The sequence below is a fragment of the Oncorhynchus tshawytscha genome, linkage group LG12 (genome assembly GCF_018296145.1).
Source record: "Oncorhynchus tshawytscha isolate Ot180627B linkage group LG12, Otsh_v2.0, whole genome shotgun sequence".
NCBI classification, from domain to species: Eukaryota; Metazoa; Chordata; class Actinopteri; order Salmoniformes; family Salmonidae; genus Oncorhynchus; species Oncorhynchus tshawytscha.
Genome location: NC_056440.1, coordinates 13,538,024 through 13,565,928, shown reverse-complemented (window position 1 = coordinate 13,565,928; position 27,905 = coordinate 13,538,024). Strand labels below are relative to the sequence as shown.

The following is a 27,905-nucleotide window of genomic DNA, read 5'->3' as shown; positions in this document are numbered from 1 at the left end:
AATATGTGGACATCTATAAGTACCTAGGTGTCTGGCTAGACTGCAAACTCTCCTTCCAGACTCATATCAAACATCTCCAATCAAAAATCAAATCAAGAGTCGGCTTTCTATTCCGCAACAAAGCCTCCTTCACTCACGCCGCCAAGCTTACCCTAGTAAAACTGACTATCCTACCAATCCTCGACTTCGGCGATGTCATCTACAAAATGGCTTCCAACACTCTACTCAGCAAACTGGATGCAGTATTTCACAGTGCCATCCGTTTTGTCACTAAAGCACCTTATACCACCCACCACTGCGACTTGTATGCTCTAGTCGGCTGGCCCTCGCTACATATTCATCGCCAGACCCACTGGCTCCAGGTCATCTACAAGTCCATGCTAGGTAAAGCTCCGCCTTATCTCAGTTCACTGGTCACGATGGCAACACCCATCCGTAGCACGCGCTCCAGCAGGTGTATCTCACTGATCATCCCTAAAGCCAACACCTCATTTGGCCGGCTTTCGTTCCAGTACTCTGCTGCCTGTGACTGGAACGAATTGCAAAAATCGCTGAAGTTGGAGACTTTTATCTCCCTCACCAACTTCAAACATCAGCTATCTGAGCAGCTAACCGATCGCTGCAGCTGTACATAGTCTATTGGTAAATAGCCCACCCATTTTCACCTACCTCATCCCCATACTGTTTTTATTTATTTACTTTTCTGCTCTTTTGCACACCAATATCTCTACCTGTACATGACCATCTGATCATTTATCACTCCAGTGTTAATCTGCAAAATTGTAACTATTCGTCTACCTCCTCATGCCTTTTGCACACATTGTATATAGACTCCCCCTTTGTTTTCTACTGTGTTATTGACTTGTTAATTTGTTTATTCCATGTGTAACTCTGTGTTGTCTGCTCACACTGCTATGCTTTATCTTGGCCAGGTCGCAGTTGTAAATGAGAACTTGTTCTCAACTAGCCTACCTGGTTAAATAAAGGTGAAATAAAAAATAAAAAAAAATAAAAGAAATGCTGAATAGAATTCCAACCGTTTTTGGCATTAGATGGGATTTTTATAAACAGACCTGTTGGAGAGGGAAAATGTTACATCCATCAACTTGTGCAGTAATTGAATGGTAAGATTATCCTAAGCTATTTGGATCCAGTTAAAATGGAAAGGTTTCTCTCCGCATTAAATAACTACGCCACAAAGTCTGCACATTTTGATTATGTGAAATTTGATGTCTGAAGACGATTTCCACAGCGACAATACATGATGTATTCATGATGCATTAAACCCCCTAGGGAACACAGACCATCTCCCTAGCTGAACATATAGCCTGCATCCCAAATTGACACCCTATTTCCTACAGATGCCGTATCTTCATTTGAGAAAGTTTGAAAACACAGCATGAAAATAATCCTGCAGCAACAGGTCATGTGAATTGTTAAGTGGATTGTAATGAATGGACATTTTTTGTAGGGGTTGATACATTTTAGGGTAAATATTTTAACGTGGAAATGACTAACTTTAGAAGCCTTTTTGAACCTTGAGTACGAAACAAGTGGGCATTTCCTGCTGAGCAAGAACATTCCTGCAACAACAGAATGACCAAATTAAGATACAGCATGTGTATATAGCTACAGTAGTGCACGACTTTTGAGCACAGCCCGCTGGTCAAGAGTAGTGCGCGACATAGAGAATAGGGTGTCATTTGGGAGGCAAGGTTTAATAAATGTTCTGTACAGAACGGTAGTATTGGTCAGAGCAGTCCACTGAATACAGCATTAAACATAGTCAAATGAAGATAAACAGTTTTCAATTATTCAGGATCACTCTGGGACCGTTTCATTATGGCTGCTGTATTGTTACTGGTGGAGTGTTTAAGTAGAAGATCAAACAAACATAGGCTTACAGCCGATACAAACACACACACACTATTTTCATGTCAGTCCTTGTCACGTTGACAAGAAACATTACCTGTCACCATGGGATCTCGAGGATCGACGCAGCGGGCTCATGGTAGCGTCTTGGTGAGGGATTTAGGAATGAGAGAGAGAGAGAGAGAGAGAGAGAGAGAGAGAGAGAGAGAGAGAGAGGAAAAGAGAGAGGAAAGCAGAGTTCAACATGGATAATACAAGGTGGGGGGTATACAGTGTGTAACACGATAACACACACAGCATACATATCAGCTTAACTCTGTGCTGCTGCTGAGGCAAACCAATCCCTCTGAAGTTACCTCTTCTTTTACTTTCCTTCTTTAAGGATTACTCCAACATGCGGTTGACGGCTAAGACGAGCTGGGACAAACCCTCTGGATGGCTTATGTCTCACTATAACACAGTTTCATGAAAAGTCAAAGTAATGTTTTAGATCAGTGGTATTCAAAGTCAGGTTCGTAATGGAAACAGCAGTAGGGTCGCCAAAAAGTAAAGAAATATATATATTTGAGATTATGGAATACATTTTTTGAGAAAGATCATTTGAAAAATAAAATTTGAGTAAATGTATTTATTGGTTTCTTTTCATTTTGATAAGAGATGAAAATGCAATGAACTGAAAGTTATTTGATGATGTCAAATCAAAATGTACCAATTTTAAGGTTGTGTCATCAGATTTGGGGTGGGATCACAAGAAATTCTTGGGGAAAAAATGGGGTCACAGCTGAAAAATTGTTAATACTACTGTTTTAAATTTAGGCAATGTGCTACGTGGAGCTGTGATTTGCTGTAAAAACACTAAATGGACAATATGGGACTCAAATGGGTTATTTGCTGATCTTGTGTGTGACGAATGCTTCACTCCAAAAAAAGGACATCATTTCTAAACCCTTTGTTTGGTCCTTCAGAAATGTACAGACTTTATCAAGCAACTAATTAGCTTACAGACATAAAAACACAATAATTTCTGTGTTAATATGGAGGAAAGAAAAGTAATCTCTCTTTTGTATACTAGTGGTGTGCTGAAAATGTGGACTCAATAGTAGTGGGCTCAAAGCATAAATGTTGGCACAGAGGTAGATAGATGTACAGTATGTACTCTGAACATATACATTTATGGAGCCACTGCAGATTTGGCCCCTGGGGGGCGTGGCAGCCACTATAACTCAAAAATAAAAATATTTACATATTGTCTCTATAACAAGTTCAGTTGATAGCCCATAGCATTCCAAAGTTAAAGTTAAAAGACTGATGGCACCGGTGCCCATATACTGTAGCCTACATAACATATCACCATAGCATAGCAGTGGCTATTTTTGTTAATACTGGTATGTCAGATTAGCTCAATCGCCAAATTCAACCTCTGAAAAAAAACATAAAATAACCATTCAAAACATGAAAAACATACATAATGTTACGGTTTTCTTGCGTCGAAAGAGAGTCGGACCAAAATGCAGCGAACAACACAAAAACGTACCGCGAATACCTATACAGCCTATCTGGTGACAATAAACACAGAGACAGGAACAATCACCCACCAAACACTCAAAGAATATGGCTGCCTAAATATGGTTCCCAATCAGAGACAACGAGAATCACCTGCCTCTGATTGAGAACCGCCTCAGGCAACCATAGACTTTGCTAGAACACCCCACTAAGCCACAATCCCAAAACCTATGAAAAAACCCAATACACAAACACATCACAAAATAAACCCATGTCACACCCTGGCCTGACCAAATAAATAAAGAAAACACAAAATACTAAGACCAGGGCGTGACACATAAACATAGAATTAGATTTTTAATTGTGTGAAAATGTTCTAATGTGTTTACAATATGCTTATTTTTGTGTTGCAAAATGTTAATAAAATTAAAAAGTGTTACTGTTTGACAGAAAGGGTCTTTTTGCCATCATTTCCAGTTTGGGGAATGAAAAAAAGACCAGTTTTTGTGCTTTTAGTGGTCAAAATATGTTGGTGCCTTTAGGGTCAATCTTTGTACCATGCTCAACGTCCCAACTCCTTATCTGGAGCTCTCATACAGTACATAGGGAGCTCTCCAATGCACACAAGTGGCTAATGACTATATGGGTCAGCCCTGTAGGCGGTCATCATGAGAGAATGGACAGGCTGAAGTGGGCTCATAACAGAGAGAGAGAGAGAGAGAGAGAGAGAGAGAGAGAGAGAGAGAGAGAGAGAGAGAGAGAGAGGCAGACCTGGCTCTCAAGAGAAGATAGGCTGTGTGCACGCTGCCCACAAAATGAGGTGGTAACTGAGCTGCACTTCCTAACCTCGTGCCAAATGTATGACCATATTAGAGACACATATCAGGATGCTTTACTGTTGGCATGACACAGGACTGATGGTAGCGCTCACCTTGTCTTCTCCGGACAAGCTTTTTTCCAGATGCCCCAAACAATCGGAAAGGGGATTCATCAGAGATAATGACTTTACCCCAGTCCTCAGCAGTCCAATCCCTGTACCCTTTGCAGAATATCAGTCTGTCCCTGATGTTTTTCCTGGAGAGAAGTGGCTTCTTTGCTGCCCTTCTTGACACCAGGCCATCCTCCAAAAGTCTTTGCCTCACTGAGCGTGCAGATGCACTCACCTGCCTGCTGCCATTCCTGAGCAAGCTCTGTACTGGTGGTGCCCCGATCCCGCAGCTGAATCACCTTTAGGAGACGGTCCTGGAGCTTGCTGGACTTTCTTGTGCGCCCTGAAGCCTTCTTCACAACAATTGAACCGCTCTCCTTGAAGTTCTTGATGATCCAATAAATTGTTGATTTAGGTGCAATCTTACTGGCAGCAATATCCTTGCCTGTGAAGCCCTTTTTTGTGTTTCCTTGCAGGTAACCATGATTGACAGAGGAAGAACAATGATTCCAAGCACCACCCTCCTTTTGAAGCCTACAGTCTGTTATTCGAACTCAATCAGCATGACAGAGTGATCTCCTTGTCCTCGTCAACACTCACACCTGTTTTAACGAGAGAATCACTGACATGATGTCAGCTGGTCCTTTTGTGGCAGGGCTGAAATGTAGTGGAAATGTTTTTGTGGGATTCAGTTCATTTGCATGGCAAAGAGGGACTTTGCAATTAAATGCAATTCATGTGATCAATCTTCATAACATTCTGGAGTATATGCAAATTACCATCATACAAACTGAGGCAGCAGGCTTTGTGAAAAATAATATTTGTGTCATTCTCAAAACTTTTGGCTACGACTGTATATATACATAATATGACATTTGAAATGTCTTTATTATTTGGCCATTTTTGAATGTGTAATGTTTGCAGTTCATTTTTTATTGTTTATTATCTATTTCACTTGCTTTGGCAATGTTAACATGTTTCCGATGCTAATAAAGTCCTTAAATTGAAAGAGAGAGAGAGAGAGAGAGAGAGAGAGAGAGAGAGAGAGAGAGAGAGAGAGAGAGAGAAGTATCATCAACAGCAGACATCTACATTTCCTCAGTGAAAACAATGTACTGAGGCTCTGATTTGTTGATTTGTTGATAAAAATATATATATTTGGACTCAATTTGGCATGGAGCTCTGCTGTAAAAATTGATGAAAGTGGTGTTGGGGGAAAACATACAACCTTTTAAAATTGTTTTTATATGACCAGGTAAAACCCATTGAGGTTAAAAACCTCTTTTGCGAGGGTGACATGGCAAGAAGGCAAAACAAGGAAATAGCAGTGTGTCCACAAAACATTACAGAAAAATACAGAATACACACAAAAGACCAAGTGTCACAAGTTAAAGATAAAATTGAAGATTATAAACAACTGCAGTCATCACAAACAGTGTTGTCGATCGGAGTCTTAAAAACAGGCAAAAACACTAACTCCCCTAACTTTAAAATCTTCTGAATCATGTTCCAGGATGAATGGGAATTTTTCCCATCTCAGTTCTAGCCTTATGACCAGACAAGGACAGCACCGACATTATAAAATCCATTAACACAAACAATAAGTGTGCGGTTTAAATTGGCAACCAAAAAAAAGGTTTATTTTCACATGGCCGTGGGTTGAGACAGGGATGCAGCTTGAGCCCCACCCTCGTTCAACATATACAGTACATTCGGAAAGTATTCAGACCCCTTGACTTTATTCTACAATGGATTAAATTATATATATTTCTCATCAATCTACACACAATACCCTATAATGACACAGAGTCCCCCGGTACTGCTGCTCATTCCATGCACCAGGTCTATTTCACCAGCTTTCTAGGCGTCACTGAACTGGATTCATTACCACCAACCGACCACCAAGCTGTCGTGTCTCATTACGCACACCTGGTTCCCATTCCACCTGATTAGTATGTTATATATGTGCCCTCTGTTCCCCATTGTCCTTGTCGGTTACTGTTCCCATGTCAGTTGGTCTTGTGAGTACCTGTGCTTTATTGTTTAGGCTTTCGTGCTACGTTTATTGTGCACTTGTTATTTCGGGTCTCGTCCCATGTAGTGTTATGACGGGTCTCGTCCCATGTAATATTAAGAGGTTTAAACCTCTCTCTTTTGTTTGGGTAACATCCCTGTGTATTTTATAGATGGGTTTGTTTTGGGCTTCGTCCCTGTGTTGTCCCCGTGTCTTTTTCAAACATTATTTACATAACTATACAGACCCTTTGCTATGAGACTCGAAATTGAGCTCAGGTGCATCCTGTTTCTATTGATCATTCTTGAGATTTTTCCACCTGTGGTAAATTCAATTGACTTGACATGATTTGGAAAGGCACACACCTGTCTATATAAGGTCCCACAGTTGACCGTGCATGTCAGAGCAAAAATCAAGCCATGTGGTCAAAGTATTTGTCGGTAGAGCTCCGAGACAGGATTGTGTCGAGGCACAGATCTGGGGAACGGTAGCAATATTTTTTTTGCAGCATTGAATGTCCCGAAGAACACAATGGCCTCCATCATTCTTAAATGGAAGAAGTTTGGAACCACCAAGACTCTTCCTAGCCTGGCCAAACTGAGCAAATTGAGAAGGGCCTTGGTCAGGGAGGTGACCAAGAACCAGATGATCACTCTGACAGAGCTTCAGGGTTCCTAAATAACTCTCAGACCATGAGAAACAAGATTCCCTGGTCTGATGAAACCAAGATTGAACTATTTCGCCTGAATGCCAAGTGTCACATCTGGAGGAAACTTTGCACCATTCCTACAGTGAAGCATGATGGTGGCAGCGTCATGCTGTCGGGATATTTTTCAGTGGCTGGGACTGGGAGACTCGTCAGGAACGAGGGAACGATGAAAGGAGCAAAGTACAGAGAGATCCTTGATGAAATCCTGCTCCAGAGCGCTCGGGACATCAGACTGGGGTGAAGGTTCACCTTCCAACAGGACAACGACCCTAAGCACACAGCCAAGACAATGCAGGAGTGGAATTGGGACAAGTCTCTGAATGTCCTTGAGTGGCCCAGCCAAAGCCCGGATTTGAACCCGATCAAACGTCTCTGGAGAGACCTGAAACTAGCTGTGCAGCGACGCTCCCCATCCAAGCTGACAGAGATTGAGAGGATCTGCAAAAAATAATGGGAGATACTCCCCAAATACAGGTTTGCCAGCTTGTAGCATCATACCCAAGAAGATTCAATTATGTCATCGCTGCCAAAGGTGCTTCAACAAAGTACTGAGTAAAGGGTCTGAATACTTGTGCTAATGTCATAATTCAGTTTTAATTTTGAATACATTTGCAAAGAATTCTAAAAACCTGTTCTTGCTTTGTCATTATGGGGTATTGGATGTAGATTGATGAGGGAAAAAAAACAATGTAATCCTTTTCAGAATAAGGCTGTAACATAACAAAATGTGGAAAAAGTCAAGGGGTCAGAATACTTTCTGAATAAACTGTATATCAACGTATTGGCGAGGGCACTAGAACAATCTGCAGCACCCGGCTTCACCCTACTAGAATCTAAAGTCAAATGTCTACTGTTTGCTGATGATCTGATGGTTCTGTCCCCAACCAAGGAGGGCCTACAGCAGCACCTAGATCTTCTGCACAGATTCTGTCAGACCTGCCTGGGCCCTCACAGTAATTCTCAGTAAGACAAAAAGAATGGTGTTCCAAAAAAGGTCCAGTTGCCAGGACCACAAATACAAATTCAATCTACACACCGTTGTCCTAGAGCACACACAAAACTATACATACCTCGGCCTAAACATCAGCGCCACAGGTAACTTCCACAAAGCTGTGAACGATCTGAGAGACAAGGCAAGAACGGCCTTCTACGCCATCAAAAGGAACATAAAATTCGACATAGGATCTGGCTTAAAATACTTTAATCAGTTATAGGACCCATTGCCCTTTATGGTTGTGACGTCTGGGGACTGCTCACCAACCAAAAAACACCAAATATCCTGTGTACAATGTAAAACAAATAATGCATGGAGAGACGAATTAGGCCGAAACTTACTAATTGTCAAAATGCAGAAAAGAGACATTAAATTCTACAACCACCTAAAAGGAACCGATTCCCAAACCTTCCATAACAAAGCCATCACCTATAGAGAGATTAACTTGGAGAAGAATCCACTAAGCAAGCTGGTCCTGGGGCTCTGTTCACAAACACAAACAGACCCAACAAAGCCCCAGGACAGCAACACAATTAGACCCAACCAAATCATGAGAAAACAAAAAGAGAATTACTTGAATTAACAACAAAAAACTGAGCAAACTAGAATGTTATTTGGCCCTAAACAGAGAGTACACAGTGGCAGAATACCTGACCACTGTGACTGACCCAAACTTAAGGAATGCTTTGACTATGTACAGACTCAGTGAGCATAGCCTTGCTATTGAGAGAGGCAGACCTGGCTCTCAAGAGAAGACAGGCTATGTGCACACTGCCCACAAAATGAGGTGGAAACTGAGCTGCATTTCCTAACCTCCTGCCAAATATATGACCATATTAGAGACACATATTTCCCTCAGATCACACCATCACAGCAGCAAGATTTGTGACTTGTTGCCCCAAGAAAAAGGCAACCAGTGAAGAACAAACACCATTGTAAATAAACCCAATATTTATGTTTATTTATTTTCCCATTAGTACTTTAACTATTTGCACATCGTTACAACACTGTATATAGTCATTATATGACATTTGAAATGTCTCTATTCCTTTGGAACTTTTGTGAGTGTAATGTTTACTGTTATTTTTTTATTGTTTATTTCACTTTTGTTTATTATCTATGCCACTTGCTTTGGCAAAGTAAACATATTTTTCCCATGCCAATAAAGCCCTTAAATTGAAATTGAATAGGGAGGGAGAGAGAGAGAAAGAGAGAGAGCAAGAGAGAGAGAAAGAGAGAGAGAGAGACTCTGATTAGCAGCCCAGAGGACAAACCCCGAGAAGCCTCCTGTAAGGAGGGATGAGAGTGTGGGGAGATGACGTGAGAGGGCCAGTGACCTTTGTATTTCATTATTATTTTTACACTGCCTCTATGCACACTCACAGGGCCCTACACACTACACACACTGATACTCCAAAACACACACGAACACTCACTGCATCATCTGCTCACTCACACAAATGCACATACATTTATACTGACACTACACACACTCACATACAAACTGCTGCTACTCTGTTTATAGACTCACATACAAACTGCTGCTACTCTGTTTATACACTTACATACAAACTGCTGCTACTCTGTTTATACACTTACATACAAACTGCTGCTACTCTGTTTATAGACTCACATACAAACTGCTGCTACTCTGTTTATACTCTCACATACAAACTGCTGCTACTCTGTTTATACGCTCACATACAAACTAGAGGTCGACCGATTAATCGGAATGGCCGATTAATTAGGGCCGATTTCAAGTTTTCATAACAATCGGAAATCGTTATTTTTGGACACTGATTTTGCCTATTTGTTTGTTTTACAACTTTATTTAACTAGGCAAGTCAATTAAGAACACATTCTTATTTTCAATGACGGCCTAGGAATGGTGCTTTAACTGCCTTGTTCAGGCGCAGAACGACAGATTTTTACCTTGTCAGCTCGGGGGATTCAATCTTGCAACCTTACAGTTAACTAGTCCAACGCTCTAACCACCTGCCTCTCATTGCACTCCATGAGGAGCCTGCCTGTTACGGGAATGCAGTAGAAACCAAGGTAAGTTGCTAGCTAGCATTAAATTGATCTTATAAAAAACAATCAATCAAACATAATCACTAGTTATAACTACACATGGTTGATGATATTACTAGTTTATCTAGTGTGTCCTGCGTTGCATATAATCGATGCAACGCAGGGGGATGATTTAACAAAAGCACATTTGTGAAAAAAGCACAATCGTTGCATGACTGTACCTAACCATAAGCACCAATGCCTTTCTTAAAATCAATACACAGAAGTATATATTTTTAAACCTGCATATTTAGCTAAAAGAAATCCAGGTTAGCAGGCAATATTAACCAGGTGAAATTGTGACACTTCTCTTGCGTTCATTGCACGCAGAGTCAGTGTATATGCAACAGTTTGGGCTGCCTGGCTCATTGCGAATTAATTTGCCAGAATTTTAAGTAATTATGACATAACATTGAAGGTTGTACAATGTAACAGGAATATTTAGACTTAGGGATGCCACCCGTTAGATGAAATACCGAACGGTTCCGTATTTCACTGAAATAATAAACGTTTTGTTTTCGAAATGATAGTTTCCGGATTTGACCATATTAATGACCAAAGGCTCGTATTTCTGTGTGTTATTATGTTATAACTAAGTCTATGATTTGATAGAGCAGTCTGACTGAGTGGTGGTAGGCAGCAGCAGGCTCGTGAGCATTCATTCAAACAGTACTTTCGTGCGTTTTTCCAGCAGCTCTTTGCAAGCACAGCGCTGTTTATGACTTCAAGCCTATCAGCCTAATGGCTGGTGTAACCGATGTGAAATGGCAAGCTAGTTAGCGGGGTGCGCGCTAATAGCGTTTAAAACGTCACTCGCTCTGAGACTTGGAGTAGTTGTTCCTGTTGCTCTTCATGGGTAACACTGCTTCGAGTGTCGCTGTTGTCGATGTGTTCCTGGTTCGAGCCCAGGTAGGAGCAAGGAGAGTGACGGAAGTTATTCTGTTACACTGGCAATACTAAAGTGCCTATAAGAACATCCAATAGTCAAAGGTATATGAAATACAAATGGTATAGAGAGAAATAGTCCTATAAATACTATATTAACTACAACCTAAAACCTCTCACCTTGGAATATTGAAGTCTCATGTTAAAAGGCAACACCAACTTTCATATGTTCTCATGTTCTGAGCAAGGAACTCAAACGTTAGCTTTTTTACATGGCACATATTGTACTTTTACTTTCTTCTCCAACACTTTGTTTTTGCATTATTTAAACCAAATTGAACATGTCTCATTATTTATTTGAGGCTAAATAGATTTTTATTGATGTATTATATTAAGTTAAAATAAGTGTTCATTCAGTATTGTTGTAATTGTCATTATTACAAATAAATAAATAAAAATCGTCCGATTAATCGCTATCGGCTGTTTTTGGTCCTCCAATAATCGGGATCGGTATCGGCGTTGAAAAATCATAATCGGTCGACCTCTAATACAAACTGCTGCTACTCTGTTTTCTTCTGCTACTCTGTTTATACTCTCACATACAAACGGCTGCTACTCCATTTATACACTCACATACAAACTGCTGCTACTCCGTTTATACTCTCACATACAAACTGCTGCTACTCTGTTTATACTCTCACATACAAACTGCTGCTACTCTGTTTATACTCTCACATACAATCTGCTGCTACTCTGTTTATACTCTCACATACAAACGGCTGCTACTCTGTTTATACTCTCACATACAAACTGCTGCTACTCTGTTTATACTCTCACATACAAACTGCTGCTACTCTGTTTATACTCTCACATACAAACTGCTGCTACTCTGTTTATACTCTCAAATCAAATCAAATCAAATCAAATTTTATTTGTCACATACACATGGTTAGCAGATGTTAATGCGAGTGTAGCGAAATGCTTGTGCTTCTAGTTCCGACAATGCAGTAATAATGAACAAGTAATCTAACTAACAATTCCCAAAAAACTACTGTCTTATACACAGTGTAAGGGGATAAGGAATATGTACATAAGGATATATGAATGAGTGATGGTACAGAGCAGCATAGGCAAGATACAGTAGATGATATTGAGTACAGTATATACATATGAGATGAGTATGTAAACCAAGTGGCATAGTTAAAGTGGCTAGTGATACATGTATTACATAAGGATGCAGTCGATGATATAGAGTACAGTATCTACGTATGCATATGAGATGAATAATGTAGGGTAAGTAACATTATATAAGGTAGCATTGTTTAAAGTGGCTAGTGATATATTTACATCATTTCCCATCAATTCCCATTATTAAAGTGGCTGGAGTAGAGTCAGTGTCATTGACAGTGTGTTGGCAGTAGCCACTCAATGTTAGTGGTGGCTGTTTAACAGTCTGATGGCCTTGAGATAGAAGCTGTTTTTCAGTCTCTTGGTCCCAGCTTTGATGCACCTGTACTGACCTCGCCTTCTGGATGACAGCGGGGTGAACAGGCAGTGGCTCGGGTGGTTGATGTCCTTGATGATCTTTATGGCCTTCCTGTAGCATCGGGTGGTGTAGGTGTCCTGGAGGGCAGGTAGTTTGCCCCCGGTGATGCGTTGGGCAGACCTCACTACCCTCTGAGAGCCTTACGGTTGAGGGCGGTGCAGTTGCCATACCAGGCGGTGATACAGCCCGCCAGGATGCTCTCGATTGTGCATCTGTAGAAGTTTGTGAGTGCTTTTGGTGACAAGCTGAATTTCTTCAGCCTCCTGAGGTTGAAGAGGCGCTGCTGCGCCTTCCTCACGATGCTGTCTGTGTGAGTGGACCAATTCAGTTTGTCTGTGATGTGTATGCCGAGGAACTTAAAACTTGCTACCCTCTCCACTACTGTTCCATCGATGTGGATGGGGGTGTTCCCTCTGCTGTTTCCTGAAGTCCACAATCATCTCCTTAGTTTTGTTGACGTTGAGTGTGAGGTTATTTTCCTGACACCACACTCCGAGGGCCCTCACCTCCTCCCTGTAGGCCGTCTCGTCGTTGTTGGTAATCAAGCCTACCACTGTTGTGTCGTCCGCAAACTTGATGATTGAGTTGGAGGCGTGCATGGCCACGCAGTCGTGGGTGAACAGGGAGTACAGGAGAGGGCTCAGAACGCACCCTTGTGGGGCCCCAGTGTTGAGGATCAGCGGGGAGGAGATGTTGTTGCCTACCCTCACCACCTGGGGGCGGCCCGTCAGGAAGTCCAGAACCCAGTTGCACAGGGCGGGGTCGAGACCCAGGGTCTCGAGCTTGATGACGAGCTTGGAGGGTACTATGGTGTTGAATGCCGAGCTGTAGTCGATGAACAGCATTCTCACATAGGTATTCCTCTTGTCCAGATGGGTTAGTGCAGTGTGGTTGAGATTGCATCGTCTGTGGACCTATTTGGGCGGTAAGCAAATTGGAGTGGGTCAAGGGTGTCAGGTAGGGTGGAGGTGATATGGTCCTTGACTAGTCTCTCAAAGCACTTCATGATGACGGATGTGAGTGCTACGGGGCGGTAGTCGTTTAGCTCAGTTACCTTAGCTTTCTTGGGAACAGGAACAATGGTGGCCCTCTTGAAGCATGTGGGAACAGCAGACTGGTATAGGGATTGATTGAATATGTCCGTAAACACACCGGCCAGCTGGTCTGCGCATGCTCTGAGGGCGCGGCTGGGGATGCCGTCTGGGCCTGCAGCCTTGCGAGGGTTAACACGTTTAAATGTCTTACTCACTTCGGCTGCAGTGAAGGAGAGACCGCATGTTTTCGTTGCAGGCCGTGTCAGTGGCACTGTATTGTCCTCAAAGCGGGCAAAAAAGTGATTTAGTCTGCCTGGGAGCAAGACATCCTGGTCCGTGACTGGGCTAGGTTTCTTCCTGTAGTCCGTGATTGACTGTAGACCCTGCCACATGCCTCTTGTGTCTGAGCCGTTGAATTGAGATTCTACTTTGTCTCTGTACTGGCGCTTAGCTTGTTTGATAGCCTTGCGGAGGGAATAGCTGCACTGTTTGTATTCAGCCATGTTACCAGACACCTTGCCCTGATTAAAAGCAGTGGTTCGTGCCTTCAGTTTCACACGAATGCTGCCATCAATCCAAGGTTTCTGGTTAGGGAATGTTTTAATCGTTGCTATGGGAACGACATCTTCAACGCACGTTCTAATGAACTCGCACACCGAATCAGCGTATTCGTCAATGTTGTTGTCTGACGCAATACGAAACATCTCCCAGTCCACGTGCTGGAAGCAGTCTTGGAGTGTGGAGTCAGCTTGGTCGGACCCGCGTTGGACAGACCTCAGCGTGGGAGCTTCTTGTTTTAGTTTCTGTCTGTAGGCAGGGATCAACAAAATGGAGTCGTGGTCAGCTTTTCCGAAAGGGGGGCGGGGCAGGGCCTTATATGCGTCGCGGAAGTTAGAGTAACAATGATCCAGGGTCTTTCCACCCCTGGTTGCGCAATCGATATGCTGATAAAATTTAGGGAGTCTTGTTTTCAGATTAGCCTTGTTAAAATCCCCAGCTACAATGAATGCAGCCTCCGGATAAATCGTTTCCAGTTTGCAGAGAGTTAAATAAAGTTTGTTCAGAGCCATCGATGTGTCTGCTTGGGGGGGGATATATACGGCTGTGATTATAATCGAAGAGAATTCTCTTGGTAGATAATGCGGTCTACATTTGATTGTGAGGAATTCTAAATCAGGTGAACAGAAGGATTTGAGTTCCTGTATGTTTCTGTCATCACACCATGTCACGTTAGTCATAAGGCATACGCCCCCGCCCCTCTTCTTACCAGAAAGATGTTCGTTTCTGTCCGCGCGATGCGTGGAGAAACCCGCTGGCTGCACCGCTTCGGATAGCGTCTCTCCGGTTAGCCACGTTTCCGTGAAGCAGAGAACGTTGCAGTCTCTGATGTCCCTCTAGAATGCTACCCTTGCTCGGATTTCATCAACCTTGTTGTCAAGAGACTGGACATTGGCGAGAAGAATGCTAGGGAGTGGTGCACGATGTGCCCGTCTCCGGAGTCTGACCAGAAGACCGCTTCGTTTCCCTCTTTTTCTGAGTCGTTTTTTTGGGTCGCTGCATATAATCCACTCCGTTACACTGGTTGTAAGGCAGAACACAGGATCCGCATCGCGAAAAACATATTCTTGGTCGTACTGATGGTGAGTTGACGCTGATCTTATATTCAGTAGTTCTTCTCGGCTGTATGTAATGAAACCTAAGATGACCTGGGGTACTAGTGTAAGAAATAACAAAAAAAAAAAAAACTGCATAGTTTCCTAGGAACGCGAAGCGAGGCGGCCATCTCTGTCGGCGCCGGAAGTCTCACATACAAACTGCTGCTACTCTGTTTATACTCTCACATACAAACTGCTGCTACTCTGTTTATAAACTCACATACAAACTGCTGCTACTCTGTTTATACACTCACATAAAAACTGTTGCTACTCTGTTTATACTCTCACATACAAACTGCTGCTACTCTGTTTATAGACTCACATACAAACTGCTGCTACTCTGTTTATACACTCACAATCAAACTGCTGCTACTCTGTTTATACTCTCACATACAAACTGTTGCTACTCTGTTTATCATTTATGCTGATGCCTAGTCACCTTACCCCTATATACAGTGGGGCAAAAAAGTATTTAGTCAGCCACCAATTGTACAAGCTCTCCCACTTAAAAAGATAAGAGAGGCCTGTAATTTTCATCATAGGTACACTTCAACTATGACAGACAAAATGAGAAGAAAAAAAATCCAGAAAATCACATTGTAGGATTTTTAATGAATTTATTTGCAAATTATGGTGGAAAATAAGTATTTGGTCAATAACAAAAGTTTATCTCAATACTTTGTTATATACCCTTTGTTGGCAATGACAGAGGTCAAACGTTTTCTGTAAGTCTTCACAAGGTTTTCACACACTGTTGCTGGTATTTTGGCCTATTCATCCATGCAGATCTCCTCTAGAGCAGTGATGTTTTGGGGCTGTTGCTGGGCAACACGGACTTTCAACTCCCTCCAAAGATTTTCTATGGGGTTGAGATCTGGAGACTGGCTAGGCCACTCCAGGACCTTGAAATGCTTCTTGAGAAGCCACTCCTTTGTTGCCCGGGCGGTGTGTTTGGGATCATTGTCATGCTGAAAGACCCAGCCACGTTTCATCTTCAATGCCCTTGCTGATGGAAGGAGGTTTTCACTCAAAATCTCACGATACATGGCCCCATTCATTCTGTCCTTTACACAGATCAGTCGTCCTGGTCCCCTTGTAGAAAAACAGCCCCAAAGCATGATGTTTCCACCCCCATGCTTCACAGTAGGTATGGTGTTCTTTGGATGCAACTCAGCATTCTTTGTCCTCCAAACACGATGAGTTGAGTTTTTACCAAAAACTTCTATTTTGGTTTCATCTGACCACATGACATTCTCCCAATCTTCTTCTGGATCATCCAAATGCTCTCTAGCAAACTTCAGACAGGCCTGGATATGTACTGGCTTAAGCAGGAGGACACCCATGGCACTGCAGGATTTGAGTCCCTGGCGGCGTAGTGTGTTACTGATGGTAGGCTTTATTACTTTGGTCCCAGCTCTCTGCAGGTCATTCACTAGGTCCCCCCGTGTGGTTCTGGGATTTTTGCTCACCGTTCTTGTGATCATTTTGAACCCACGGGGTGAGCTCTTGTGTGGAGCCCCAGATCGAGGGAGATTATCAGTGGTCTTGTATGTCTTCCATTTCCTAATAATTGCTCCCACAGTTGATTTCTTCAAACCAAGCTGCTTACCTATTGCAGATTCAGTCTTCCCAGCCTGGTGCAGGTCTACAATTTTGTTTCTGGTGTCCTTTGACAGCTCTTTGGTCTTGGCCATAGTGGAGTTTGGAGTGTGACTGTTTGAGGTTGTGGACAGGTGTCTTTTCTACTGATAACAAGTTCAAACAGGTGCCATTAATACAGGTAACGAGTGGAGGACAGAGGAGCCTCTTAAAGAATAAGTTACAGGTCTGTGAGAGCCAGAAATCTTGCTTGTTTGTAGGTGACCAAATGCTTATTTTCCACCATAATTTGCAAATAAATTCATTAAAAATCCTACAATGTGATTTTCTGGATTTGTTTTCTAATTTTGTATGTCATAGTTGCAGTGTACCTATGATGAAAATTACAGGCCTCTCTCATCTTTGTAAGTGGGAGAACTTGCACAATAGGTGGCTGACTAAATACTTTTTTGCCCCACTGTATATCTACCTCTATCGATCCAGTATCCCTGCACATTGTAAAAATGGTAGTGGAACTGACACTGTATATAGTGTGCTTCCTTACTTTATCGTGTGCTTCTTATTTCAGATTTTTAACTTGTGTGTTTTTGTTCTACCTTGCTATACACAGACTGTGTCATGAGCAACAACAAAAAACACCTCCTCCTCCATGCTTCACAATGGGAAGCACACATGCGGAGATCATCCGTTCAACTTCTCTGCGTCTCACAAAGACAGTGGTTGGAACCAAAAATCTCTAATTTGGACACATAAAAATCTGACAGATTTCCACCAGTCTAATGTCCATTGCTCATGTTTCTTGGCCCAAGCAAGTCTCTTCTTCTTACTGGTGTCCTTTAGTAGTGGTTTCTTTGCAGCAATTCAACCATGAAGGCCTGATTCACACAGTCTCTTCTGAACAGTTGATGTTGAGATGTGTCTGTTACTTGAACTCTGTGAAGCATTTATTTGGGCTGAAGTCTGAGGTGCAGTTAACTCTAATGAACTTATCCTCTGCAGCAGAGGTAACTCTGGGTATTCCTTTCCTGTGGCGGTCCTCGTGAGAGCCATTTTCATCATAGCTCTTGGTGGTTTTTGCAACTGCACCTGAAGAAACTTTGAAAGTTCTTGAAATGTTCCGGATTGACTGACCTTCATGTCTTAAAGTAATGATGGACTGTTGTTTCTCTTTGCTAATTTGAGCTGTTCATGCCAAAATATGGACTTGGTATTTTACCAAATAGGGCTATCTTCTGTATACCACCCCTACCATGTCACAACACAACTAATTGACACAAATGCATTAAGAAGAAAATAAATTCCACAAATTAACTTTTAACAAGGCACACCTGTTAATTAAAATGCATTCCAGGTGACTACCTCATGATGCTGGTTGAGAGAATGCCAAGAGTGTGCAAAGCTGTCATCAAGGCAAAGGGTGGCTACTTTGAAGAATCTCAAATATAAAATATATTTTGATTTGTTTAACAGTTTATTCATTGAATGAAGTCACAATGTTCATTCTTTCTGTTCTTTACAAATTAAAGTACATTTAAAAAACAATGTAACAAACCGTAAAACAAGTTGGACCACAATAGTTCATCTTAGCCTGTCATGCAATTGGATTTCAAATGCACTAAATCAGATTAAAATAATGCCATTCACTAATTCTCCTTTCTAAATATTTATTTTCTCCAGATTAGACATCCCAATAAACATGTTTGGAATTATCGCAAAGATACACAGCAGCCTACAATGTTAAAAGTTGAATGGATGACTGACGGCAACAGTGCATTGCCAACTAGCAGAGATGGGACCAAGTCACAATTTTGTAAGTCCTAAGCAAGTCTCAAGTAATGTCCCAAGTTCCACAGCTCAGGCCGAGTCAAGTCCCTCCCTACTTTTGGGGTTTGAGTCCTCAAGTCAATGGTTAAGTGTTTTATGCCAATTTCATTGCAGTTGCAATGCATCAGTGATTTTGGACCCACATGTTTTACAAACTGCACCTCTTATGTCCTCCACTACCACATAGTCTTTGAAACCAAATGCAACCATTTTGGGGACTGTTGATGCCCTGATGCACCACAGGTCCCAGAGTGGTGGGGCAAATTGTTTTCCCGGAGGCCTGGAGCTTTCCCTAATCTGGTAACCTAACCAGGTGCAAATCAGGATCATATAGGGTATGACAGTGATTAATTAGTTGTAAAAATGTATTTATATGGGAGTGGGACCAGACTAACATTTTAGTCATTTAGCAGACACTCTTATCCAGAGCAATTTAAAGGAGCAATTAGGGTTAAGTGCCTTGCTCAAGGGCACACCAACCAAGTTTTCACCTGACCGGCTCAGGATTCAAACCATTGACCTTTCAGTTAATGGCCCAACACTCTTAACCACTAGCCTACCTGCCACCTAGATATACAAATATTTTCTAAACAGGTCACATGGTTTTTAAAGAAACTCTGAAAAACTCAGGAGCCCAAACCTTTACACAGACACAACCACTGCAATTGGACAATTTGTTACGTTTTTCAGATAAAATATTGTAAACAGATTACAGATACTTTTGAAAAACTATATGATTATTTTGAGGACAACTTTAAAATTCAGAAAGGATGTTTGGGGAAAAAAATATGATAATATTATATGTAATAGAAAGCGATGGGTTTGGGGCGGCAAGTAGCCTATTGGTTAGAGCGTTGGGACAGTAACCAAAAGGTTGCTACATCAAATCCCAGAGCTGACAATGTAAAAATCTGTTGTTCTGTCCCTGAACAAGGCAGTTCAATTAACCCTCTGTTCCTAGGCTGTTGTTGTACAAAAGAATTTGTTCTTAAATGATTTGCCTAGCTAAATAAAGGTTAAATAAATAAAACATTAAAAAAAAGAAGTCTACATAACCAACCCATAAAGTAAAATGTAACATCCATATATGGCCAGCTATGTAAACTTTAACATTGATTGATCCTGCAATAGATGTCATTCAATTGGTAACATACATTTTGTCTTCTTCTAATGCGTCTTAACTGGAAAGTAATCTAACAGTAACAGAATGTAATCAGATTACTTTACCGAGTTTGGGTAATCCTAAAGTTACGTTACTTATTACAATTTTGGACAGGTAACTTGTAACTCTAACGGATTACATTTAGAATGTAACCTACCCATCCCTTGCTATAAATAGGCTACATAACATCACCACTTCCTTTACCCTGACCAGAGGGCAAGAGGGGACAGGGCGCATTGGCTGTAGTTGTTATCAGTTGCCTAGTTGATCAGACTGGGAATTCATCTCGTTTTCTTCTCATACAGTTTAGGTGTAGGCTGCTCCAACATTTATGTGAAGAGTTCTTGCTTTTGAGTATGTCGGGAGCGATGTGTTATTACGTTTGCTAAATAAATACTGGAGGACAGTGGAGCGGCGCGCGCTTTGCTAGAAGACGTGCTTTGTGCCCGGCCTGCGAAACCTCTGATTTTCTGTGAATCTGTTTGGTCGAGACACAGAACAGAACGCACAGAACCTCCAGTACTCCAATATAAAGGACACATAGGCTTACATTGTGCGTGAGGTGACAAATCGGGTCTTTAGGGTCGTACAGCTCAAGTCCAAGTTAGGTCACGAGTCATAGATGGTCAGGTCGAAGTCGAGTGACAAGTGTTTTTTCTTTTTGCCAAGTCAAGTCTCAAGTCGCAAAATGTGACTCGTACTCGAGTCCAAGTCACGTGACTCGAGTCCAAATTTCTCCCAAATAGGCTACAGATGTTTGGCTCTCGGTCAATTTCACTGCACTCGGCGTTAGCCAAGACTGTTTTCAGTTCAGTCCTTACCTGGCTCTGTCGGTGTCCGCGGTCCCATCATCGTAAACACACGTCTTGTTTATGATAGCATATCTGCTGCACATTGTCCGTGCAGCCCCGACTGTATCACGCTGGTGGTGGATGTCTTCCGATAAAAAAATTAACCCTGGCTTGAAACATTCGTCTTATTCATTGATTACATAAGAGAAAGGGAAGCGACCCCCGCGGATGGCACTTGAAGAGGGTCCACGACCACGGAAAATGCACCCGGGAGGTAGAGAAATTCGAGCATCTTCTGGTCCTCGTGGATACATTATGATTAGTTTACACTAGGCGATCTCCGAAATTATTTTCCTTTTATATTTCGATTTTACCAGACTGCTGTTATTTTTGAAAGGCTACTTGAAGTTGACATTTTTTTTTGCAAAACAGTAACATCAACAGTCTCTAGTTACGTGAATGGATTGGTTAAAAAATATACTGTTTTCTTTGTAAAAAGATCAAACCCATTTCAAACCAGTCAAGTGACAGCATCTATGTGATCCCTTCAGGATAGCATCATCCATGCTTTTTCTGCTGTCACACAGCAACTGTCCTCCTCCTCCGTCCCTGTGTAAGGGCTGTGTTGATGGAATGGATGGGATAACACACGTTCTCAGAATCCAACCAAATCTCCTTGTCCACCCATACAACCCAACCATACACACCTCGCCATCTACTGGACAACCTTGCAATTGTGTTTTTGCATCTTCTTCTAAATAGGCGTGTAATAAACAGCAATGAGTAGACTCCGCGCCCTATTATTACAAGCTTTTAAAAGAATACGGCATTTACGAGTGATGCAGGCGCACGTGCCTTACTCCCTAATTGGCAATATCTGTAGATGTGGGTTTTAATTTGAACTCATCATAATTTCTACAGAAAGCTTGCCTGTAGGGAATTATATGACTCACTTGCAAGGGAAGGTTGTAGGCTTCTGTATATAGTTGGCTTTCGGTGGTTATTGTAGCGAAGTGCACTTTGTCACTCAAGAGTCCTCTGGTGGCGTTTGATGGGATTGCAGCTCTACCTTCGCTGAGATTTAAGTGATGTCTTGTTTACACAACAGCTAATTTTGGAATAACACTGACCTAGAATTGTTGTGTTTGTATAACTGTGTTGTATTGGCCTACATGTTGATGTCTGTAAATGTATGCCTGCGTCTCAAAGCTCAATAATCAAACCCTATTTTAAATAGTACAACCGTTTTTGAATTTCAACAATAAATCACATCATTTATTTCCTTTGGTAAAACATTTAGATATTAAAACACAAGAAAAGAAATGGAAGCCCAATAAATAAACACTTATGTAGGCTACATGCAAAACACCAGACAATGCTACTAGCCTTTCTCTATGATTCTACATACCTTCAATCTTCCTGTCTTCAGCAACTGTTGTTTATATATTCCCCTTAAATTGAAGAACATATTCATGTTCTGTGTAGAGAGCAGTCACAGAGATCTGGACAGAGTTGTACAGCCCTTCAGAAAACAGCATAAATGCTCACCAGCTGCTAACGTGAGTTCAAATGCTGGAGGTTTTGTCAATGCTCTGGGGGCAACTGCTTTGCTGCTTCCATTGTCATTACTTCCAAAGCATCTTATCCACTCAGAACTTTCCCAAACATTCAGTCATCGGTCAATTTATCTCCCTTTAAAATCTCATTTTCCCACAGATTTGGTTCTCCCCTGGTTGCAGTTGTTATCTGTTTGTTTGTTTTCTTTGCCTTTGCAAGAGTTTTGTAATTATAAAGCGTAGTGAATGTTGGAACTTCTGATTGCTCTGACATTTAGGGGATGACACACAGGTTGGTACACACGCACACTGTTAATTGACATTGATAAGTGCTACTACAACAGGCAACTGCACTACCGGTCAACAGTTTTAGAACACCTACTCATTCAAGGGATTTTTCTTTATTTAATTTTTTTTCTACATTATAGGATAATAGTGAAGACATCAAACTATGAAATAACACATATTGAATCATGTAGTAAACCAAAAAGTGTTAAACAAATCAAAACATATTTTATATTTGAGATTCTTCAAAGTAGCCACCCTTTGCCTTGATGACAGCTTTGCACACTCTTGGCATTCTCTCAACCAGTTTCATGAGGTAGTCACTTGGAATGCATTTCAATTAACAGGTGTGCCTTGTTAAAAGTTAATTTGTGGAATTTCTGTCCTTCTTAATGCATTTGAGCCAATCAGTTGTGTTGTGACATGGTAGGGGGGTATACAGAATATAGTCCTATTTTGGTAAAAGACCAAGTCCATTTTATGACAAGAACAGCTCAAATAAGCAAAGAGAAATGACAGTCCATCAGTACTTTAAGACAAGAAGGTCAGTCAATGCGGAACATTTCAAGAACTTTCAAAGTTTCTTCAAGTGCAGTTGCAAAAACCATCAAGCGCTATGATGAAACTGGCTCACATGAAGACCGCCACAGGAAAGGAAGAACCAGAGTTACCTTTGCTGCAGAGGTTAAATTCATTAGTTACTAGCCTCAGAAAGTGCAGCCCAAATAAATGCTTCACATAGTTCAAGTAACAGACACATCTCAACATACAGTCGGGCAAAAAAGTATTTAGTCAGCCACCAATTGTGCAAGTTCTCCCACTTAAAAAGATGAGAGAGGCCTGTAATTTTCATCATAGGTACACTTCAACTATGACAGACAAAATGAGAAAAAAAATCCAGAAAATCACATTGTAGGATTTTTAATGAATTTATTTATTTCACCATAATTTGCAAATAAATAAATTCAAAATCCTACAATGTGATTTTCTGGATTTTTTTCCTTCTCATTTTGTCTGTCATAGTGGAAGTGTACCTATGATGAAAATTACAGGCCTCTCTTATCTTTTTAAGTGGGAGAACTTGCACAATTGGTGGCTGACTAAATACTTTTTTGCCCCAATGTAAACTGTTCAGAGGAGAATCAGGCATTCAGGGTCGAATTGCTGCAAAGAAACCACTACTAAAGGACACCAATAAGAAGAAGAGACTTTCTTGGGCCAAGAAACATGAGCAACGGACATTAGACCGGTGGAAATCTGTCCTTTGGTCTGATGAGTCCAAATTGGAGATTTTTGGATCCAACCGCCATATCTTTGTGAGACGTGATGTGGGTGAACGGATGATTTCCACATGTGTATTTCCCACCGTAAAGCATGGAGGGGGAGGTGTGTTGGTGTGGGGGTGATTTCTGGTGACACTGTCAGTGATTTATTTAGAATTCAAGGCACTCTTAATTAACCAGCATGGCTACCACAGCATTCTGCAGCTATACGCCATCCCATCTGGATTGGGCTTAGTGGGACTATCATTTGTTTTTCAACAGGACAATGACCCAACACACCTCCAGGCTGTGTAAGGGCTATTTTACCAAGAAGGAGAGTGATGGAGTGCTTCATCAGATGACCTGGCCTCCACCTCAACCAAATTGAGATGGTTTGGGATGAGTCGGACTGCAGAGTGAAGGAAAAGCAGCCAACAAGTGCTCAGCATATGTGGGAACTCCTTCTAGACGGTTGGAAAAGCATTCCAGGTGAAGCTGGTTGAGAGAATGCCAAGAGTGTGCAAAGCTGTCATCAAGGCAAAGGGTGGCTATTTGAAGAATCTCAAATATAAAATATGTTTTGATTTGTTTTACACTTTTTGGGTTACTACATAATTCCTTATGTTATTTCATAGTTTTGATGTCTTCACTATTATTCTACAATGTAGAAAATAGTAAAAATAAAGAAAAACCCTTGAATGAGTAGGTGTTCTTAAACTTTTGACCGGTAGTGTATATCTACTGATATCAAAAATCTAATCTACTGTAAAAATACAACTCACTCATGATGACAAAAATATTTCAATCAACACCATCAGGCCCTAAAAGGTCATTCTGAATCATATCCTTTAACATTTGTTGATCCAGCCCGTTCCCTCATAGGATCCAACTGAACCTATTCTGAACCTAACAGCCATCTGAACCTATTCTGAACCTAACAGCCATCTGAACCTATTCCGCAGGTGCTGGAGTTGTAGGCAAACTCATGGAAAACAGATAGGAAAACTGCACACTGCTGCTCATGCTCCCAGATGATATTTATTTACAACATTTTGACCCTTAGGTCTTCCTCATTGATCCATATCCCAGGTGGGGGTGGAAGGTCCTATATATAGGGGCAGTACTCAGTGACATCACTTCCTGAAACAGGAGGTAAAAATGTATAACATAGTTTCACAATATTAACATTCAATGTATCAAAATATATGATCATACACAGAGAATGTGATCAATATTTATAGAAATATAAATACACATACAATATTAAATTAGGATAAAAACAAACACAATTTAGAATTATTGAAACCATAAGAATCGTTTCAAGTCAAACTCCTCGTTAAGTCCAAGAGGGGACATGTTGAGCCTGTGGATCCAGAAAGATTCCCTTTGAAGAAGTTTCCTCTCAATGTGCCCTCCCCTGTGTGACATCTTGACCATTTCTATTCCAATGTATCTCAGAGAACTAATAGGAAGTCCAGCTTGTACAAAATGTGCAGCAACCAGATTTTTTGTCTCACCTGTCCGTGTATTGCCGAGGTGCTCACTGATCAGTGTCTTCAGTCTTCTACGGGTTATCCCTATGTAAGACAGACCACAAGTGTAACGGATTTCCTCCTCTTCGTCTGAGGAGGAGTAAGAATCGGACCAAAGCGCAGCGTGGTAAGTGTTCATGATGATTTTAATTAGAGAAAGCACTGAACACTGAATCAAAACAATAAACGATGACGTGAATTTACAAAACCCGAAACAGTACCGTGTGGCCCAAACACTCACACGGAAAACAAACACCCACAAACCAAAAGTGAAACCCAAGCTACCTAAGTATGTTTCTCAATCAGGGACAACGATTGACAGCTACCTCTGATTGAGAACCATACTAGGCCGAACTCAAAACCCCAACATAGAAAAACACACATAGACTGCCCACCTAACTCATGCCCTGACCATACTAAAACAAAGACAAAACAAAGGAACTAAGGTCAGAACGTGACAGTACCACCCCCAAAGGTGCGGACTCCGACCGCAAAACCTGAACTTATAGGGGAGGGTCTGGGTGGGCGTCTGTCCGCGGTGGCGGCTCTGGCGCGGTACGTGGACCCCACTTCACCACAGTTTTTCTCTGCCTCATTGTCTGCCTCCGTGGCCTCTTAAACACGGCGACCCACGCCGCCGACCTCAGACTGGGGACCCTAGAAATGGGTCCCGGATGGACGGGAGACTCCGGCAGCTCCGGAGTGAAGGGCGATTCTGGCATCGCCTGGCTGACTGATGGCTCTGGCGGCTCCTGGCTGACTGACGGTTCTGGCGGCTCCTGGCTGGCTGATGGCTCTGGTGGCTCCTGGCTGACTGACAGTTCTGGCGGCTCCTGGCTGGCTGGCGGCTCCTGGCTGGCGGCTCTGGCGGCTCAGGACAGACTGGCGGCTCTGGCGGCTCAGGGCAGATTGGCGGCTCTGGCGGCTCAGGGCAGACTGGCGGCTCTGGCGGCTCAGGACAGACTGGCGGCTCTGGTGGCTCAGGACCAACTGTCGGCTCTGGCGGCTCAGGACAGACGGGAGACTCTGGCGGCTAAGAACAGACGGGAGACTCTGGCGGCTCAGGACAGACGGGAGACTCTGGCGGCTCAGGACAGACGGGAGACTCTGGCGGCTCAGGACAGACGGGAGACTCTGGCGGCTCAGGACAGACGGGAGACTCTGACAGCACTGGACAGGCGGGAGCACCTGTAGGAAGAAGACGGAGAGACAGCCTGGTGTGGGGGGCTGCCACCGGAGGGCTGGTGCGAGGAGTTGGCACCGGATAGACCGGACCGTGCAGGCGCACTGGAGCTCATGAGCACCGAGCCTGCCCAACCTTACCTGGTTGAATGCTCCCCGTAGCCAGGCCAGTGCGGCGAGGTGGAATAGCCCGCACTGGGCTGTGCTGGCGAACCGGGGACACCATGCGTAAGGCTGGTGCCATGTACGCCGGCCCGAGGAGACGACCTGGAGACCAGATGCGTAGAGACGGCTTCATGGCACCTATCACGATGCCCACTCTATGCCCAGCCGTGGAGCGCACGGTGTCCCCAGCCGATACGAGGAGTTGGAATGTACCGCACCGGGCTATGCACACGCACTGGGGACACCGTGCGCTCCACCGCATAACACGGTGCCTGCCCGGTCCCTCTCGCTCTCCGGTAAGCACGGGGAGTTGACCCAGGTCTCCTACATGACTTTGCCACACTGCTCCAGAGAATCCCAGGCAGGCTCCGGCACTCTCCCTGGGTCGACCGACCACCTGTCTATCTCCTCCCATGTAGTGACATCGTCCAGATCTCGCTCCCATGTCCAGGAGTCCTGCGATCGCTGCTGCTGCCTGTTACCACACTGCTTGGTCCTTTTGTGGTGGGTGTTTCTGTAACGGATTTCCTCCTCTTCGTCTGTGGAGGAGTAAGGATCGGACCAAAGCGCAGCATGGTAAGTGTTCATGATGATTTTAATTAAAGAAAGCACTGAAAACTGACTCAAAACAATAAACAATGACGTGAATTTACAAAACCCGAAACAGTACCGTCTGGCCCAAACACTCACACGGAAACAAACACCCATAACTCAAAAGTGAAACCCAGTCTACCTAAGTATGATTCTCAATCAGGGACAACGATTGACAGCTGCCTCTGATTGAGACCCATACTAGGCCGAACTCAAAACCCCAACATAGAAAAACTCACATAGACTGCCCACCCAACTCAGGCCCTGACTATACTAACACAAAGACAAAACAAAGGAACTAAGGTCAGAACGTGACAACAAGGACATTTCAACATGTAAATGACATTGGTGGACATGCAAGTAATCAGGCCCTTGATCTTAAATCTTTGTCCTGTGTGTATATCAGTTGCATTTGTATGTCAAGCTGCATTGAGCACATTAGCAACATTTGTAAATACCCTCCTTCAAACTTGTCCAAAAAGTTTCCCCTTTCCTCTGGTAGGTAATCAAAATTAACCACAATATCTCTCAAGTTCGGAGGTCTTATAAAAACATACGTGGGGGATATATAAAAATGGGTTCCAATTGTGGGTCAGTATCAATAATGTACCAGTGATTCCTGATAATGCCCATAAATGTCTTCCCCAATGGTGAGTATTGGGTAAAGCATGATGGGACATGTTCTGATTATTCTTTTACTCTTGGTTTTAGGCTTTCCAACTGTGTTAGTCTTTCAAAACAACCAT

General features: G+C 42.6%; 1 protein-coding gene across 7 annotated transcripts in view; it reads right to left on the bottom strand.

Annotated features, from left to right (window-relative positions):
• The window catches only part of LOC112263911 (potassium channel subfamily T member 1-like), a 155,632-nt gene extending 134,407 nt beyond the window's left edge, over nt 1–21,225 (bottom strand). For all 7 annotated transcript variants that reach the window (XM_042331361.1, XM_042331362.1, XM_042331366.1 and 4 more), the window contains exons 1-2: nt 20,617–21,225; nt 1,970–2,018 (exon numbers count right to left, since the gene is read on the bottom strand). In XM_042331361.1, the coding sequence (XP_042187295.1) occupies nt 1,970–2,018; nt 20,617–20,647 (80 nt within the window). In that variant the 5' untranslated portion in view covers nt 20,648–21,225. The remainder of the gene's footprint in view (nt 1–1,969; nt 2,019–20,616) is intronic.
• Nucleotides 21,226–27,905: the final 6,680 nt, after the last annotated feature.